This window comes from Rosa rugosa, chromosome 4 (genome assembly GCF_958449725.1).
Source record: "Rosa rugosa chromosome 4, drRosRugo1.1, whole genome shotgun sequence".
Classification (NCBI taxonomy): Eukaryota; Viridiplantae; Streptophyta; class Magnoliopsida; order Rosales; family Rosaceae; genus Rosa; species Rosa rugosa.
Genome location: NC_084823.1, coordinates 15,030,810 through 15,049,403, shown reverse-complemented (window position 1 = coordinate 15,049,403; position 18,594 = coordinate 15,030,810). Strand labels below are relative to the sequence as shown.

Below are 18,594 nucleotides of genomic sequence, written 5' to 3'. Positions count from 1 at the left end.
ATTTAGGGCTTATTCTTCCTATTTGGGTTTTATCCTAAAGTTAATTGTAAAAAGAAACAAAACATTTGACAATCTCATAAAGATTCTCTTGTTTGTTCCTGGTATCATTTCTTTGTGACATTTATCCTCTCTTGTTTACTTGTCGAGGCAGTTAGGAAAGTAAAACGTAGGTATTGGTCGCTGTTGGAATTAACCTGAAGTTGTTTGCTCCATTCTCATTACGTCCTCTAGGATCTCTGTTGTTAGCTTGATAGTGTGTTTGATGTTAATGGAATATGCTTTCATAGGCCTATGAAAATCTCAGTTATTCTCCTTGATTAACTTTTGTCGAATTTAAAGTCAGTAGAGACTTGTGCCTCAACAGTTACAAACTTCACGCCTATAAGGTATTCTGGAGTCAACTTATCATATCTAATACCATTATATTCCAACTAATTGATGTCACTTTTGGTTTCCAAACTATGCTCTTGCAAATTAGTATCTGACATCTCAGGTTAAGGTTCATCTTATGCATCCTGACTTGACATCTGAAACATATAACATGAAATGAATATAGCTACTATTAAACTGAAATTCATACCAAAAACAAAATATCAGCAAATTGAATCAAGATCTCAAATGAATAAATAAAACTCCAAAATCATAGCAAAAAAAAAAAACAACAACAAATCCAAGTAAATGTGAATCATAAACAGAGATGAATCTCTCTCTAGAACATAAATACAGTGCATCTCTCTCTCTCTCTCTCTCTCTCTCTCTCTCTAAAATTAAAAGCATCTGATGATAAATAAAGGAATCAGATAAGGAGGGTTTTGTCAAAATGAGCATACCTATTAACACCAATTCTTCACCAAATATTTAAAGACAAGCCCAAATCCTCTTGACGTATTCAAAACTAATCCTCTGTCACTGAGCAAAGCAAAGACCAAGTCCGACCTTCACTTTCTTTACTCTACAACACTTTCAAAGCAACACCCACTTCTTCTTATACCCCAAAACACAGTGCCGGCAACCCATTAAGCCTCTTCATGATAGCAAATCCGGTTTTGGATTAAAGGTTTTGGCAACTTCGGGTTTGGTAGAGGGCCGGTCTGAGGTGGTGATCTGCAGACAAGAGAGTAAGGTGTGGTGAGAGAGACAATGGGGAGAGAGTAAGGTGGACATTTCGTTCAAACGCATGTTAATTAAGGTATACAAAACTTGGAAAGCTGCAGACATGAAACTGTAAACTAAATGGTTGCAAGGAAAGAAGGGTGGAGCAAAAGATTAACAAAGAAAAGGCATCAAAACCTTAAAAATAAATATGGATAAAATGACTATCCCCTTTTTTTTCTCTCTCTCTCTCCTTTGCAAAAATCTGACAGAACCTCGTGAAGAACTGTATTACAGGACAAAAAGTGACAGAAAGATGCAGTGGTTCAAAATCATTATAAAAATTTCAAAACCTTCAAAAACTCACCCCCAAGTAAACAGACAAAGGACTTGCATCCTAAACTCATTAATAAACATATAACAAATAAGAGAGAGAGGGAAACAAACCAGACCACCTTCTTCTTCTTGAATCTTAAATTCCAAAAAGGTGCCGATTGAAATGTTTACACACTTTGTCCACCGACTCAAACTCCAGCAAAAAGCACTATAATACTAACAAAGTACCAATTGAAAAATCTAACAGAACATGACAAATGTCTACACATAACAAAAACGCCCAAATATCCAGAATTCCAGCTTGACCAAATTTCCAAGTTTGCAGCATTACGCCTTTACCAAATTCTAGTTGATATCAGTAAGACAGAAATAAATTGATTATCAGTAATCGTAGAACTAAGGAACAATACCAATTCAAAATTTCAAATTTCAATTTTCCAATTCAACTTCAGTTCAATAATTCCCAGAATCCCAGATTCTCAATTTATAAGAACAAGAAGATTGGAAGAAGAGAAGAACGAGAACTTATGTGGAGAAGCCGTGGGCTGGAGGCTGAAGGAGGACTGGAGGAGCAGTGGAGTGGAGGGGCGCGGTGGAGCAGAGGGAGACTGAGGCAGAGTCGGGCAGAGAGAGAGAGAGAGAGACAGAGAGAAAGAGAGGGTCGTGGTGGCACAGTGAAGCGGAGGAGCGCCGCTCACGGAGGCCGGATCGCCGGAGGCACGGTGACGAAGTGAGAGAGACGGCGAATTGAGGCTGTGCGGGTGAGACTGAGATTGAGATAGCGCACAATCTTCTTCTTTTTTTAATTTGTATTAAAGCTGATTATATTTTTGTCATCACCTTGAAAGAGAACAAAGACAGCCGACAAGGCTGTGAATCGAATGAAGGCAGTGATTAATTCCGAACCGTCGCCGCCACAAGTTGCCTAACAGAATTTAGTTGTGTTAATTTGGACTTTGGAAAAAGAGATTTGTAAGAGCTAAACAGAGGTAGATAAAACACTGAGGGTAGGATGATTTAAGATGTAGAACCAATCATTGTTAGAGAATTTTTTTTTCAAATTGAGTGAACTATTTGCTGCTGCTTTCTTTTCGTTATATATGTTTCAAAAAGACAATTCTTTCAGCTGCTTCTTCCACACTGTTACGGTATCCAGCTTTTCTACACAGATATAAATGTTCATTATTCAAAACTTCATCATTCCATATTTGATATTTCCATAGCAGGATTTACAGTACTGCTTTGTTTTTTAATTTTTTGGTCGAAGTTTACATTTTTGGTGGAACATCAGAACTAGAGACATTCAAAATTTAATGAAACAGTACAACTGTTATGCCCTTTGCGAGATCTCTTCCATAGTGCCGGCACCGGCAAAGGAATGAATATCTTTTCCTCCATTGTACCAAAGAAAGAAGAATTAAACAGAGCATCTACTCTTTTTTGCAACTCAATTTGTGCAAGTAACATTTCATGCTGTTGCAAGAGGTACAGAACAAAAAAAAAAGAAAACAGTACGTAGAAGAAAAGAAACGAACCTGCATCACTGCATGACATAGGATCTGCAGTCCTTGTATGCCCTTGATCTTAACTATTACGATTGCATGAAACACAGAAATGCAGAAGCCTAATGTCTTCATGTCAAATATGGTACTCAAAGATTTAAGGCCTTGAATGCAGGATGTATCATTTTGACAGAAAGTATTGGCATTGTATGAGTGAAACCAGACGGATGTGCTGTAGAACGAAGAGACCCTTGGTGATAAAGTTTCCTGCATTTATTACTAAAATATATGACCATATTCCTGGCCTTCCCAAACAGTACTGGAAAGGAAAATTTATGGGAATTGCAATTTCCCATCCCCGTGGAAAGAGCAAGGAATTGATTTCCTTTCCTTTCTTTTTTTGAAAGGTTCCTTTCCTTTCTTTACGTGTAAATTAACTCAGCATCAATGTAGGAGAGTATACGAGCAGAAACCTCGAGGAGGATCGTATAAATTCACAACTCGTGCACACACAGAGAGACATAACAGAGAACTTCTCTAATTCTCTCTCTGTGTGGTCTCCGAGAGAGAGTCTCTTTGTTCTTGGCTTCGCTCTTCCTCTACCTTAGTTGAGTTTCCTTTCGAGAAGATCTTGTATGCTTTTATTCCAATCGTACCGTCTCTTTCACTCTACAGTTTTTTTTTTTGCTATGTTTCAATTGCCGGCGGGCGGCGTGCCCGAAGTTCATCAGACGATTCTCTCTCTCTCTCTCTCTCTCTCTCTCTCTCTGTTTATTTTTTTTTATTTCCGAACAGAATGATTGTGGATCTTATGGCTAGCGTCTTCGGCTGTTTTTTTTTTTTTTGGTAGATAGGTCTACAATTATTCGTGCTGCTGACTTATAGAACTACATATAGCTTACATGTTTAAAAATCAGTGTGTTTTGCTCAAATCAAAAATTAATTTTTCTTTACTCATATAACTTATTGCAATTGTGTGCGTGAGTCTTCTAGATATATACAGTAATGCAAGTATATATGGCCGTACTTTTGTCATTATGAAGCAGTGAGAAAAGATAATATAGACTATATGCTGGCTAGGTATCCTCTTTCTACTTGCAATACTTTCCTCGTTTATGAAGCATTGACAGAATATAAAACATATATGGTTGCAGGTATTCTGATTTTGTATAATGGATGGAAGTTCGATTGATGTTGTCAGGGAACATCCCGTTTCTAATGCTGCTCACACTGTGGTCTTAGTTGGACGCACTGGTAATGGAAAAAGTGCAACAGGCAACAGCATCCTTGGCGAAAGAGCCTTCATTTCCAAGCGTAGCTCTAGGGGTGTCACCACCACTACTGAATTGAAGACTGCTATCTTGAGAGATGGACAACAAATTAACGTTATAGACACTCCTGGTAAAGTCTTGCCGACGTGTATTTGTTTTGTAATCATGTATCTAAAAAATCTGTCTAGGTGTAGGTAGCACTGCGAGTATATAAAGTAGTTGCATTTAAGAACCTGCTTTTCTACGGTTGTTCTTTCCTTTTGATTTGTGTGGTATGCTGCAGGTCTTTTTGATAGTTCTGTCAAATCAGACGTTATTAGCAAAGAAATTGTCCAATGCATTAAATTGGCCAAGGATGGAATCCATGCTATTCTTGTGATTCTCTCAACTAGAACTCGGTTTTCACAAGAAGAGCAATCTGCAATCCTTGGCTTGCAAGCTCTATTTGGAAGTAAAATATTTGACTATATGATTGTTGTCTTTTCGGGAGGAGATGAGCTTGAAGAAAATGATGAGACGTTGGAAGATTATTTGGGCGGCCGTGATTGCCCGGAGCCTTTGAAGGTAAACTTGTTTCTTCAACTTTGTTTTCCTTTCCCTAGTTTAAAATGTCATGATAATGAGTACGTCACTACTTTCGTTTCCATTTCTGAATGAGTGGGATATGATATTCTTTTTAACTGTATCTGTTAACATCATCCTGTATTTCATTTGGACTTATGTTCGGTAAAGAATATAGTCAAGTTGAGACATGAGTTTAGAAGTATTGAAGTTCTGTACGTTGAAGCATTCCTGTTGGTTCTCCATTTTTTTTCCTTTCTTTAATTTGCTCCCTAGATTTGTTTCCAAATGATATCAAACTTGGTGAAAATGCTTGTCCTCTCTAAACTGAGACAGTTCTTGGGAATTCCTCCCTGTTCATTGCTTACATCAAATGTGTATTACCTCTTTACAGAAAATATTGGTGTCTTTGTCATCTGTTGTTCCCAGAAATAAAGTTGTTCTTTTAATGTTTTAAAACGCTGAGGCGTAACCCGAGGCGTTTTTGGGAGAGCCTCACTACGCCTTGAGGCATAAGGCGTAAGCCTTACGATATATAAGTAGCTGGTAAAAAACATACCTAACTAGCAAATATATATAGGTCAGACTTATTGATCATGAATTAATACACATTGTATACATGTATATATAAGTGGAGCATCTAATGGTATGCACAAAGGATATATAAGTACTTAAGTAGAGATGGAGCATTTAACGATAAACATATAATCAAATAGGATAATAGGATAAGGTGAATTCAAAAGTCCATGAACTGATTGATTTCCCCAAATAGAGATGGCGTAAGAGCCTCTCTCTCTCCACGGTGGAGAGAGAAAGTATATCTGGTCCTCCCCTTCTGGTAGCTCCAAGATCCTAAACCACGTCTATTGGAGTATTAACGTACTGGACTCTGCCTTTTTCTCTCCATCTGCACTAAGGAGAGAGAAAGAAGTTCTGAACCTCCAAACTGCAGCAGCATCAGACGGGGCGTACGCCTTTGCGCCTTACGGGAAAAAGCGTACGTTTTGTACGCCTCTGCGCCTTGCCGTGAAAACATAGGCGTTTTAATGGAGAAATCTCGCATGGGTGTGTGTGTTTGGTGGGGTGGTAAGGCTTTAGTCTCATATATAAGAGGTCAGGAGTTCGAGCCCCATCAAGGGTGGGGTTTTTTTTTTTTAAAAAAAAAAATGGAGAAATCTCGCCTTTCACGCCTCAAGTCGCGCCCGAGGCGCGCTTTTTAATACCTTGGTTCTTTATTAATGATGTGTGGTGATATAAGGTAGACTTGGTTCAAATGAGCAGTATCATTAGAAGTTGACAGAAATCTATTAGTAGTAGGGAATTAATGGAAGCTCATTTTGACATATTTTATACAAGAATTTGCTTTTATTTTTATTGCTTGATCCTGTACTCTCTTTGATATGAGCCTATCATGCACTAGACTTATATTCAGTTCTTGCAACAATTTAGGAAATCCTTGGTCTGTGTGGAAATCGCTGTGTTCTTTTTGATAACAAGACCAAGGATGAAAGCAAGAGGGTCGAACAAGTTCAGCGGCTTCTCTCGCTTGTAAACTTGGTTATAGCACAGAATGGTGGGCGGCCATACACGGATGAGATATTTGCTGAAGTGAAGGTATTTGTTGTTTTCTCTTTTATTTATAGTAATTTATTGAGATTATTACTATGTTGATATTGAATTTAATGATCAAAAAATTGTTGCATCTGGACAGAAGGAGGCTATGAAACTTCGTGATCAACAAGAAGATGTTGCTTCAAAGGGGTATTCAAAACAAGAAATATCGCATTTGAATGAGCAGATGCAGCGTGCACATGATCTGCAGCTTAAACGAATTACTGAGATGGTATATTTTCATTTGCACTTTGCTTGCATTCAATAATTGCCATCAGCATGTTTTACAGTTGGCTTAGTTAAAACTACAATTTGCACTTTGCTGCATCCTGTGCCATAGTCCTGTGTCCATTAACCAACCCCTTTAAACTGAGATCTTTGTATTTGTAAAGAATGAATTTGTGTATATTTTTTCGCATTGGTTGTTGGTCTTATTTGTACAATGAGTAGAAAAATCCTAAAAAACTTAAATTTAGAGTAAGAGAATTGAACAGTTAACTAGAAATCTGTAAACACAATACCAGCATTCATACTAAATGTGATTTGAGGTGGTTTAACACTCCCCCCAACTCTCACAATCTTGGAGACACGAGGTTGGGAGAAGTTTGAACTGGCGGGTAGAAATTTGGATACACAGAATAGCAATGACATTAAATGTGACTTAAGGGGAGCTTAATGTACTTGATAGAAGTAAATAATAGAATGAAATTCTTATTGGTAGAATGAAACAAGTTAAGTGGCCATATCACCTTCTTCATTTATGAGTTTAGAATCTTGCACTGGAAATCTTATGATTCAGGTGCTCTCCCATATAAAAACAATTCATTTTTCCTTTCGTTGGATTCGGAGATCAAGTGGGTAATATAGATCTCAGAGCACAAGGTGTTTGCGCGCCTCTACTATAAGTTGTTTTTATATGCTTATAAATATTGAACTTTTACTTTCATGTATACTTTTATCTGAATCACAAATATGCAGATTGAGTCAAACATGAGAGAGAAAACCATGATGCTTGAACAAAAGTTAGCAGATGAACATGCTGCACGACTAAGAGCAGAACAGACTGCCCAAAAGGCTCAACAAAGTTCTCAGGATGAAATCCGAAAGCTTAGAGGTGATCTAGAAGCAGAAAGGCGGCGGCCGAAACCGAGACCGTCCAGGTGTGCTATTATGTAATGATTGATAGGCTATGTGGTAAGGAGATCGTGGAGTTTGAGGCTATTGGCTTCGACGTCTGGTTGATAATGGCTATGGTATCCTGTGTAAATGTGAAAGATGCTAGCTTACACAGTTGGAAGTTTAATATCTAAACTCTTGAACTGTGTGGGAATAATGTTGTAAGTGTACTCATCTCTTAAGGAGGTTTATATAGTATTACAACCATGTACATATAAAGAAAAGTAATTAATAATATTGCTTATCTAAGTCAACTATATCACTAATGCTAATTGATACACAAAATAAATCATAATAAAGACTAATTGATATGATACAACTCATCTCCTAAAGACTAATTTATATGAGATGCTGGGTTGTTTGAGTGGGATTTCCGCGACATTCTTTGGACTTTGAAAGATAGGATCAGCAACCCATGTGATTTCAGTAGTGTTTTATGATCATCTCTTTTGTTTCATGAGTTGCATCTGAATGTAATATGTCCGCTAATCGTATTTAATCAAGTTCAAAGTCAGCTGTTGCATCTTGGACCGACAGGTAAGGTAGCCCTTACTATTTTGAAATATAAAGCAGGTTATAGAGTTGATTTGGTTATCGACTCGAATCATTCATGTACAAGCCCGGCTAACGTATCAAACCACTGAATCAGTGGTGAAGAGGCTCCATACAAAAAAAACTTAACTGAAGATGAAGGAACTGTTATTTTCCATCATATACCAGAAACAATACATATACCAGAAACAATTAACAAACATATTGTCTCCGGCCACGTTGATTCACCGAAAGTAGCATATTAAGATAGTTCATTTGTTAAGATTGTTCGAAAGTACAGCTTTTAAGTACTTCAATTAACAGCATAATGTGATCTATGCAGAGATTCGTAAGAATCTTGTTAAGAGGTTTTGCATCCAATATGATTCGGTGTGAAAGGTATATTAGAGAAACTGATGAATCAGTTAGTCTTACAAATGCTTGATCTTGGAACAGGCCAAGCTGTGATTGGGATTGAAGTTTTAAAGTTAATTCTATTTTGTCATCACCTTGAAAGAGAACTCTTTCAGCCAACAAGGCTGTGAATCGAATGAAGGCAGTGATTAATTCCTAACCGTCGCCCCCACAAGTTGCCTAACAGAGTTTTGTGTTTGGAGAGAGAGATTTGTAAGAGCTAAACAAAGGTAGATTAAACACTGAGGGAAGGTTGATTTAAGATGTAGAACCAAATCATTGTTAGAGAATTTTTTTTCAAAATGAGTGAACTATTTGCTGCTGCTTTCTTTTCATTATGTTTCAAAAAGACAATTCTTTTCAGCTGCTCCTTCCCCACTGTTAAGGTATCCAGCTTTTCTACACAGATATAAATGTTCATTATTCAAAACTTCATCATCCATATTTGATGTTTTCATAGCAGGATTTACAGTACTGCTTTGTTTTTTAAATTTTTTGGTCGAAGTTTACAGTTTTGCTGGAACATCAAAACTAGAGACATCCAAAATTGAATTAAACAGTACAACTGTTGTGCCCTTTAGGAGATCTCTTCCATAGTGCCGGCACCGGCTAAGGAATGCATATCTTTTCCTCCATTGTACCAAAGAAAGAAGAATTAAACAGAGCATCTACTCTTTTCTGCAACTCAATTTGTGCAAGCAACATTTCATGCTGTTGCAAGAGGTACAGAACAAGAAAAAGACAACAGTTAGAAGAGAAGAAATGAACCTGCATGGCATGCGATCTGCAGTCCTTTTATGCCCTTGATCTTAACTATTAGGATTGCATGAAAAACAGAAATGCAGAAGCCTAATGTCTTCATGTCAAATATGGTACTCAAAGATTTCAGGCCTTGAATGCAGGATGTATTATTTTGACAGAAAGTATTAGCATTGTATGAGTGAAACCAGATGGATGTGCTGCAGAATGAAGAAACCCTTGGTGATAAAGTGTAACGTAAACCTGTCAAGCTTTTCAGAGAGGTTTACATGAGGCTATATGTTGGTTCAAGTACCGTCATAAAATTGTTTAGAGGTTTTGCATCCAACATGATACGGCATTGGAAGGGTCTATTGGAGACAGTTATAAGTGCTGATATTTAAAGAATACAGGTCAAGCCTATGAAGTTGTGAAGCTAACTCTGCTGTGTCATCCTAAACAATTTGTCAGGACAAGGAAAGAGGCATCTAGCAGACAAGTCTATCAGCTCAAACAATGGCAGTTATTCGAATTTTCACTGCCGATCGAAGTTGCTTAATGTAGTTTAGTAAAAATCGGTGATTGAGGAAAACATGCAGAGGTAACGCTTTACTATTCACAACTAGTTACTCACTCAATCACTCTAATCAATACACAAGAACTACGCAAAAGCATCACCACACTGCTTTGCAGTTCTGCTAGCTATACCAGGAAACTAGCAGCAGCAGCAAAGAGCTGGTAATCTACTATTTCATCTCATTTTCACAAGTATTTTGAGGAACTTTGCAAGCATATACATGGTTGATAAAGATCTCATTATCACTTCCATAAATAATTTTGTAATAAAATTTATATACTGCAATACTAGGTAAATAAACTCGGTAGTGATTATTCCGTTGACTCAACCAAATCATATATTAATCCTTACAAAACACATTTCCATGTTCATATAGCTTGATGTTAATCAAAGAAGTACTGCTTCTTATGCAATCGTTCATCAAAAAGGGAATGTCTCCAAACTACTGCTGGAAATTACTAGTTCAAAGTTCTAGACATGAATAAGGATACAACACCAAAATAGATACTAGATAGTAGCCAATGATATCATTTATTTAAGATACGGTTGATGCAGCATAAGCTAGCAGCAGACTGATGTGTCTCCCAAAAGTTCATCTGCATTCCAAAGACGGAACAAATAAACCAAAAATGAGAACTTAATTCTGTATTTTAAGACAGTCGATAATTGAATTATGTAGTGATTGACATAGACAAAAGAATTACATACCCCAGATGGAGTAATTTCTTCTCTGGCTGTGAGTATGAAGCCTCACCCTCAACCATAGTGGAGCCAAAAAAATTGCGAGAAGCTAAAGCCTGGATTGCATTAAACTCTGCCCCAGAAACCAGGTCTGCTTGCTGAAGCCTCTCAACTTCTGCTATCTGAAAGATCAAGTTTTGAAATAGAAGAAATGATTTGAATCAAGGCAGTCTTCATATAGGTAACTTCAGATATGCAGGTGATAAGTATGGCATGTAGGAAGGACAATTAAGACTTGGAAAACATAGAAGAATGCACTCAATGCAGCAGTTTAAGATATCTACATGCAACACAATATCTGATGCATATATAGAAGAAGTGATGGTAGAAAAACATGTGCATGCATCTTTTATTGGTTTCCTTTAGATAAGAAAATACATTAAAACATGAAAATCCACAAATCTATATACACTATATTTTCCTCATCATGTAAAAGCTTTAGTATGCTAGCTCTTACAATATGTTTGAAAAAATACAATTTCTTTGAATGTCAATTGCTTCCAATACCTTAGCTCGAATTAAAACATTCTCGTTTTCCAGCTCAACCTCCTACACAGAAATAATTATTTAGGACATCATCATTCCATACAAAACTTGGCAATTCTTCTAACAGATCAAAACTAGACGCATGTAAACTTGAATTGAAAGAGAAGATTTACCCTTTTCTGCAAGTACTCAATTTCAGCAAGCAACATTTCATGCTGTTGCAAGAGGTAAAAAGATAATATTAAGAAGGAAGGAAGCACATCATGCCTAGAATATGCATGCGAAGACTAAATGTCACAATATCACACAACACAAACTAGCTAGATGAAGTACTAAGTCTAATCATAAGGGTAATTAGTATGTCATTGAGATAGAACCTGTTCTTGCTCGGTCTTTGTCGTGAAATGCATGCATGCATTTTCGTAACTTTCACATTCGTTTTCATCAATTTTTACCTTCTTGGACCTGATTCTAGTAAGGCCTCGTTCAAGCCTGTTCTCTAGCTGCTTTAGTTCTTTCACTGTCAGATTAGTCAACGAATCTCCCATTAAGTGCCTACAAATGAACAGCAGAATATAGCTCAATAATTTTGCTGGATTATTCACCTTAAGGGACTTACATTGAGGGACAAGTGACGAATAATGCGTTCAATGGGTGGATTCAAAACTTCTGGACTAATAATTCCTCGAAGTGATTGAATCCAGCCCTTAAAATGCATTAGCCGACCATTTAAAAAGTTCAGTCCCTTATCTGAGCACTTATCAATCTATATTCAATATCTTTGTTTATAAAGTCATATTCATAACATATAGTTCTGTATGTGTTGTATGCTGTTGAATATAGAAATGAATATTAGTGGAGATATCACCTGTTAGAATTCTGCAGCATTTGAATTTGGTGCCTCAGCTTTGCCGATTCCTGTTGGTAATACTAAATCAAGACAAAAGGATGGAGTATACTATTAGCAATAGCACCTATGCTATGAAAATCAAAAACAAAATTAAAGGAAGCATATATCCAGCTTTGTTGTGCAAATCTTTTGGAGAAGTAAATAGAAGGTTAACCTATGGAATTCTAGCTACTAGTGCATGAGTTGCATTGAAAACCATGACAAACACACAGAATTCACACACACATACAACAACTGGTTAAGCATAAAATGTAACAAATACATTTAAAAAGAGATTTTGCTTACTTGAGCATTGATTTCTGTAATAGTGGTTGCACCTGAGTTATCGGAAGATGCCTTCTTGTACCTCTCTATAGTATTTCTTATGCTGCTATATGTCATACGATATTCAAGACAATGGGTCAAAATCAATAGTTCAGATATGAAACTCGAATGGTAAAGAAAAATACATTCACCAATCACCAACTCTGGGCCTTCACGCTCACGTCCCAAAATAATAAAAAATATCACCGACTCTAAAGCCAAATGAAATTGGAAGCTTCCACTGGAACAACCCCAAACTGGAAATATCGGTGTGGGGACATGTACTTTAGCATTGGAAGTAATCTTTATTATCGTATGTTTTACACTAATATCTGAAGTTATCTAAATGACCAGATAGAAATAACTTCAAATGTCTTAATCATTAATTCAACAATGATGATCGAGCCTTCTTTGAGTTTGATTATCATATATAGCATATGAACAGTTGGATGATCACATACACTTCCAGAAAAGTGTGAGTTTGATTATCATATTCTTCAATGTACTAAGATGTCTTAAATAGTTAGACTCAATAGTCAATACATAAGTAATAACAAAGAGCAAAAAAGCCTTAATTGTAAGACAGCAGTGAAACCAAAAGCAAGCTCATGGAGATTGGGACAGATAGTATATATGCACAATCCTAGGAATCAATCAGAATAGTGAACAGAGAGCACACTACTCACTCCATAAATACATGGTATGTCTCAATTGATCGATAGTCAATTCAATCCTTTTGTGGAGGACAATGGTATGCACTACTGGGCACCACAGCCACATGTATATATGTGTCGATAACTTACAAAAAAGCCAACAAATTAATATTGGTTTTGACATTGAAAAAGGGACATGAAGAATGAAGAAAGATATGGAACAATGAACTGGTAACTGCAATTCCAGTACAACCCAAGTGATGCAAGGGAGCTCTAACATGTGAATATATAAAAGTGGGTCATCCCAAAGGGTATGACTTTTTACTGGTTCACTTTTACATTTGTAGGGCTTTTGTTAATACTTCAGTCTTAACATTCAATGATTCAGGTGAATCAATTCCTATTTCAAATTAAGGTTAATTTTTTACCCTATAATAAACTCAAAATTTTCACTAGATGAGAGACTAAAATGTACTTGGGATCTACTGGAATTGCATAGGAAAATAGTAGTAAAATCAACCCACTAATGGTTGTCTGGGTCCCAATACTTAATTTCCAGAAATAAAGATGGGCTTGCATGCATGCAAGCAGAGATACAGTCATTCACATATCAGAAAGAACATGAGTGCTTCACTCATCAGTACTCACTTTAGATCAACCTCTCATTAGAAGAGTCAAAAGAAGCGTGTATGGGTCAGTTAACATGTTCAATGACCCACAAACCCAGCAAGCACATATACCACGTGCCTTTTCAACCATTAATATGGAAACCCTAGAAAACTAAAAGCATGCAGAGCCCAGTTCCAATCTTTTGCAAATCCAAGGGTAAAAAACTAGAGAAAAAAAATTAGAAAGGACAGAAGTCTTGAGTTAAAGTATCAAACCCCTTTATGAGTGAAAATGAATCCAAAAGCTCAAGTTATAAATCTACTATACAGCTCTATAAATGCAAACAGAAGGGTAAGAAGCTTTGAAGCCAAATGTGGAAATGGGAAGACTATCAACACGAAAATCGATCGAACATGCAAATGATGGAAGAGGAAATGCTCAGAACTACTACAAAATAAATTCTGGAAGCAACCTAGGTCAGCAAAGCTTTCCTTTAATTATGCATGAGATGAAGATTTTGATAGATTGCAACAGTAGTACTATACTGTAAATGAAGACAAACAAGTAGTAATAAAACCAGACAAAGTACTCGTGCTCATGCATGGAAGAAGGTCTAAATTTGTGCAAGAATATATTAACTTTGACTTTCGAGCAAAGATGAGTACAATGCTGTTTTAGACCCAACACAATGCCCAATGGGATGTTGAATATTAGCATGCATATATTGAAATAGACAAAACACCTATATGATCTGTTTTATTTATATACAAGGATACTTTTTTGTCTTATGAAGTAATTAAAAAACCTAATTAATTATTCCTATGTTGATTATACAATTAGTAGTTTGAGGATGTATATGTACATTTATTCTGTGAGTTATGATATATATATATGTGTGTGTGTGTGTGTGTGTGTGTGTGTGTGTGTATCATGGTTACATTTATATTTGATAGTAGTGCACTCTAGCTATTCTGAACTCATGATCAATCAAGTTTTCAATATTTCCAGAACCTAAGTAAGGAGAACATCATTTAGTCTCTTATTCCCGATGAAAAAGTTCACAAGGAGTTACGTGGATCAATGTCCTCATTGTCTTCTTATCACAGAAACAATTAAATCGGTACGACAGCAAGAAATGAGAGATGGGAAAGAAGCAAAATAAAAGAACATCCATAAAACTTCTTATTCTAAATTGTCATCAAATCTAGTCGATCTGATTAAATGAATTCTAATCAAAATAGGACCATTTAACATCACCATTGTGCAAATACTAAACATGAATTAAAGGCACAAACAAAGGGCAGAAACAGTGTGAGTGTTGAAATGGCTCACTTGTTGTTAGAATACTCGTAGAGGCGGCCACGGCTAGAGAAGACAATGAGAGCAACTTCAGCCTCACAGAGAATGGAGAGCTCATAAGCTTTCTTCAACAATCCATTTCTTCTCTTGCAGAAGGTCACTTGACGGTTGGTGGTGTTCTCAATCCTCTTTATCTCAATCTTTCCTCGCCCCATCTTTCAACAACCTAGCTGAATTGATCAGTTGCAAACACACTTTAGTTGTTACTGTTTAATTGAAATACTAACCAATATATGTACCAAAAGTAGAAGTGACCTATTTTGTACTATTAACTTGCTTATGGTTTGTACCATGATTAGGAAGAAATAGAATCATCCCCAAAAGTCTCCTGCTAATATTTTCAATTTAGCGACTAGCAGGTTAGATAAGAAACAAAAATGGAAACCTATTTAGGCAACTAAACTGAAAAAGTTATCTGAATTTAGTGAACTGTATATATAATGACAAATAAATTAATAAATTTTCTCATGGATTAATTGGAGATCGAAGACCCACAATCTTAAAGTCTAAAACTTTCATAATTTTAGCAATTTACATAAATATGACACCAGATCTTATGAAACTAATTGACTAATCTGAAGGGAAAAAAAATGTAAATTTGGAAATACATTAATTATACATCTGTATACATTTAAATGTAAATTTTCTTTGGATCTAGGAGATCCAAAATTACTAGCCTTGTTTCATCAGGTAGATAGATCAGAGTGAAGACCGAGAGTAGAAAAAATGCAAGTCTATACGCCATAAATATCAGCATCTGATACTAGAATCTACAACATATATACTGATAACTGAACAAGCTTAAGATTTTGGTTGCAGGTTCCTAATAAATGGTGCATAGGGACGTGTGCACGGATGGATACAAAATAAAGGCGCTTTTAATTCGAAGATCCAAAACCAGGAAGGAAAAAGTTAACTAGAGAGAAACACAGACCAGGGCTGACTACTATGATATATTCAGCTTAGCTCAGTTGACTGAAGAACAGACCAGGGCTCAAATGAAATTAATAATTAATAATTACTACGTAATAAAGAAAACATTTCCAGTCAATCAAATCTGAGGAAGATGGCTGAATATAAGGGAAAATGGGCTATATATATAATTATGTATTCACATGCATACATATAGACTGAAAAAAAAAAATTGTGAAATAAAACAGCAATAATATTTTGAACAAACAGATCGAGAAGAAACCCGAAAATGACCTATAAAACTAAGAATCTAAAGAGAACCCTTAATTGAAACCAAACCACAGAAGGAATAAGAGCTCAAGGGCATCAAGGAACAGATCCTGAAACACTTAGTTTTTTAATATGAATTTAACCGAGTCTTATATTTAAAAGAAAGGGTTAATAAACATTAGAAAGGCTAGAAAAACAAGTGCAGAAAGGTAAAGAATTTAAGAAGAAGCAAGATCGTGAGCTCAACCCAGAACAGTTTACTTCTTATTTGAGAGACAAACAAAAGAAATCAAAATCTAGAAGAAGGCGGGTACTCGAAAGAAGTGAAATTGTTATAAGATAATTAAAGCAAAATGGGTTTTCAATTTGTGCAAGGAAAAGAAGAAGATTTTCTTGTCTGTCAATCAACAGATCTAATCAAGCAGCTCAAATCATCTTAATAAATGAGTACTGAATGCATATGAGAAACTAAAAAGAAAGAAACAGACCTTTGGTTTGGATTCACTCCAGTCACTTTAGCTTTGGGTAAGTTTCTAATCCCAAAGAAGCCCAAGTTTATATCCAACTCTACCTTTCTCCTCCATTTATAGCTCTTTCTTTATTTGTTTATTTTTCTTTCATATTTGTATATCTAAATATATGTTAATAAATTTATGTGGGTGTTCTAATCGAAAAAAAAAGAGAAAAAAAATCTTATGTGGGTGTGACAGAGAGATGAAGAAAATGACATGAGGATGGTATTTCCTGAAACGGATAGGAGATGATGCAGTTTTAGGTGATTTAAACCACTTTGCAGGTTCAAATTCGCACCAAAAACAGCAAGTTTTGTTCCTTTCTTACTTCTTTATGATATTTTACTTCAGTGAACTAAAATGACCTGTATAACCCTTTCCAGAATCTACGAAACCATATATATGCCATATCCAAGTAATAATAACATGTTGCAAATTACAGTTTCGGAGATTAGGGCATATAATTTATGATTTGTGTCCTAAATGAAGTTTAAAAAGGTAATTAGTTAGTTAACTTTGGTTAATGGAGACAGGTCTAATCTTTAAATTAGGCAACTGGCAAATCAGTGGTCCATTATGGATATTCAATCCACTTAAAGATCATATATTTTTATACAAATGTATCATTTTACTACATAATAATAGTTTGATCTAGCTTTACATGAACCCAGGTCATGCGTTAAGCCTTGGTGACAACATTAATTTTAGGGTTTTGTTTGCAACGCGCAATATGATTGCGACATCTAGCATTGATGTCTTGTACGTGACACTTTTGAGATTACAGGTGGAGTCTCCTTCGTGTTTACTTGTTTGATAGTTTCTTCCTTTACTAGTGATTCCATTTCTCTGCTCGTTAGTGATTTCATACCTTAGCTCGGCCCTAGCTAGGCCTTGTGTGGAATCCTTGCTGTGTTTCATTAATTCTCTTGGTTCTTAATGAAATATTTTAACTTCGTTCATACCGTTGGAACAGTTTGATAAGGTGAAGAATACAAGTCAAGCTCAAAGGCAACAAATCAAGCCCAAGGTCAACAAATTAAAATCAACGTTCAGATCATCAGCAGCATTCATCAGATGAACACCATGCACGTACGTGTCACTCATCCAGAAAAGGAGCAGGAGAAAGAAGTTGTTGGTGTTAACAGATTGCTACTAAACACGTGTCAAGCATCCAACGAGTCTGTTAGGAATTAGTTAGGGCTAATTAACTGGTTTGTTATGCATGCCCAGTACAAAATCCTCAATTAGTTCCCGTAATATTCAGCTAATCATCGTGTAACAAATTCTCACAGAAAATACCAATATCTGTTTAGCTCTCTCTCTCTCTCTCCCCTCTTCTTCTTCTTCTTCTTCTTCTTTGTTCTTAGCTTTTTAGGGTTTGTTCATAAACTCCATAGCCATTTGTTCTAGCTTGTCTTGATTTCTCACCATGATTTTTAGCACAGTTAACCCACTAAAATTAAAGGCTGGGAGAGCTTACAGAAATTTCAGGGAAACATTACATCAAAATGGTTATATCAGAACTTGAGAAAACTTAAAATTCAAACCGTTATGAATTTCTACAAGAGACTAATTAGCATGACACAAAAGAAATAGTGATGGATAGACAAGATTACGAAAGAACAAAAAAATTATCACATCAGAACTTGGGATTCTCATGGGACTTCAAGAGCTCAAAGCGAACCAAAAACAATGCTCACGAGATGTTCACATGGTCTCTTTTTCTTAAAGAAGTTCACATCCTGTTAAAACTCTAGCTGCTTGTTGAGACAAACTCTGGTCGGCCTTGTCAACCCTTTGACTAAATAGGAGCGAATGTTGTGTTCCTACTATGATGTGGGTCATCGACTCCATGGTGGCCGGTTTCGGTGCTGCCCTTCGACTTCCTTGCCTATGGCCGGACTTAAAACTCAAAATATATGCTAGGAAGTCGAAAGTTTCAATTCTGATGATCTCTATATTTTGTAAGTGCGCGCTATTTCAATCCGATAGTTGTATTTGGATCTTGTACTGTATTAGCTAGCATACAA

General features: G+C 36.1%; 2 protein-coding genes across 9 annotated transcripts; one reads left to right on the top strand and one right to left on the bottom strand.

The window, feature by feature from the left end:
* Window positions 1-3,451: 3,451 nt before the first annotated feature.
* Window positions 3,452-7,803, top strand: LOC133745549 (immune-associated nucleotide-binding protein 9-like). 3 transcript variants are annotated; one of them, XM_062173633.1, is made up of 6 exons: window positions 3,452-3,537; window positions 4,085-4,331; window positions 4,485-4,765; window positions 6,212-6,376; window positions 6,474-6,605; window positions 7,352-7,803. In XM_062173633.1, the coding sequence occupies exons 2-6, from the start codon at window positions 4,103-4,105 to the stop codon at window positions 7,547-7,549; spliced, it is 1,005 nt and encodes a 334-aa protein (XP_062029617.1). In that variant the 5' UTR covers window positions 3,452-3,537; window positions 4,085-4,102; the 3' UTR covers window positions 7,550-7,803. The 3 variants fall into 3 exon arrangements, with proteins under 3 accessions (XP_062029617.1, XP_062029618.1, XP_062029619.1); XM_062173634.1 differs by having other exon boundaries at window positions 3,459-3,563; XM_062173635.1 differs by having other exon boundaries at window positions 3,471-3,582.
* A 2,329-nt stretch (window positions 7,804-10,132) lies between these two features.
* Window positions 10,133-16,668, bottom strand: LOC133707441 (agamous-like MADS-box protein AGL11). 6 transcript variants are annotated; one of them, XM_062133007.1, is made up of 9 exons: window positions 16,541-16,668; window positions 14,844-15,040; window positions 12,232-12,316; window positions 11,905-11,966; window positions 11,414-11,591; window positions 11,210-11,251; window positions 11,058-11,099; window positions 10,518-10,672; window positions 10,133-10,405 (listed from the first exon to the last, which is right to left on the bottom strand). In XM_062133007.1, the coding sequence occupies exons 2-9, from the start codon at window positions 15,023-15,025 to the stop codon at window positions 10,402-10,404; spliced, it is 750 nt and encodes a 249-aa protein (XP_061988991.1). In that variant the 5' UTR covers window positions 15,026-15,040; window positions 16,541-16,668; the 3' UTR covers window positions 10,133-10,401. The 6 variants fall into 6 exon arrangements, with proteins under 6 accessions (XP_061988991.1, XP_061988995.1, XP_061988993.1 ...); XM_062133011.1 differs by having other exon boundaries at window positions 11,492-11,591; XM_062133009.1 differs by having other exon boundaries at window positions 11,905-11,954.
* Between the last annotated feature and the right edge of the window lie 1,926 nt (window positions 16,669-18,594).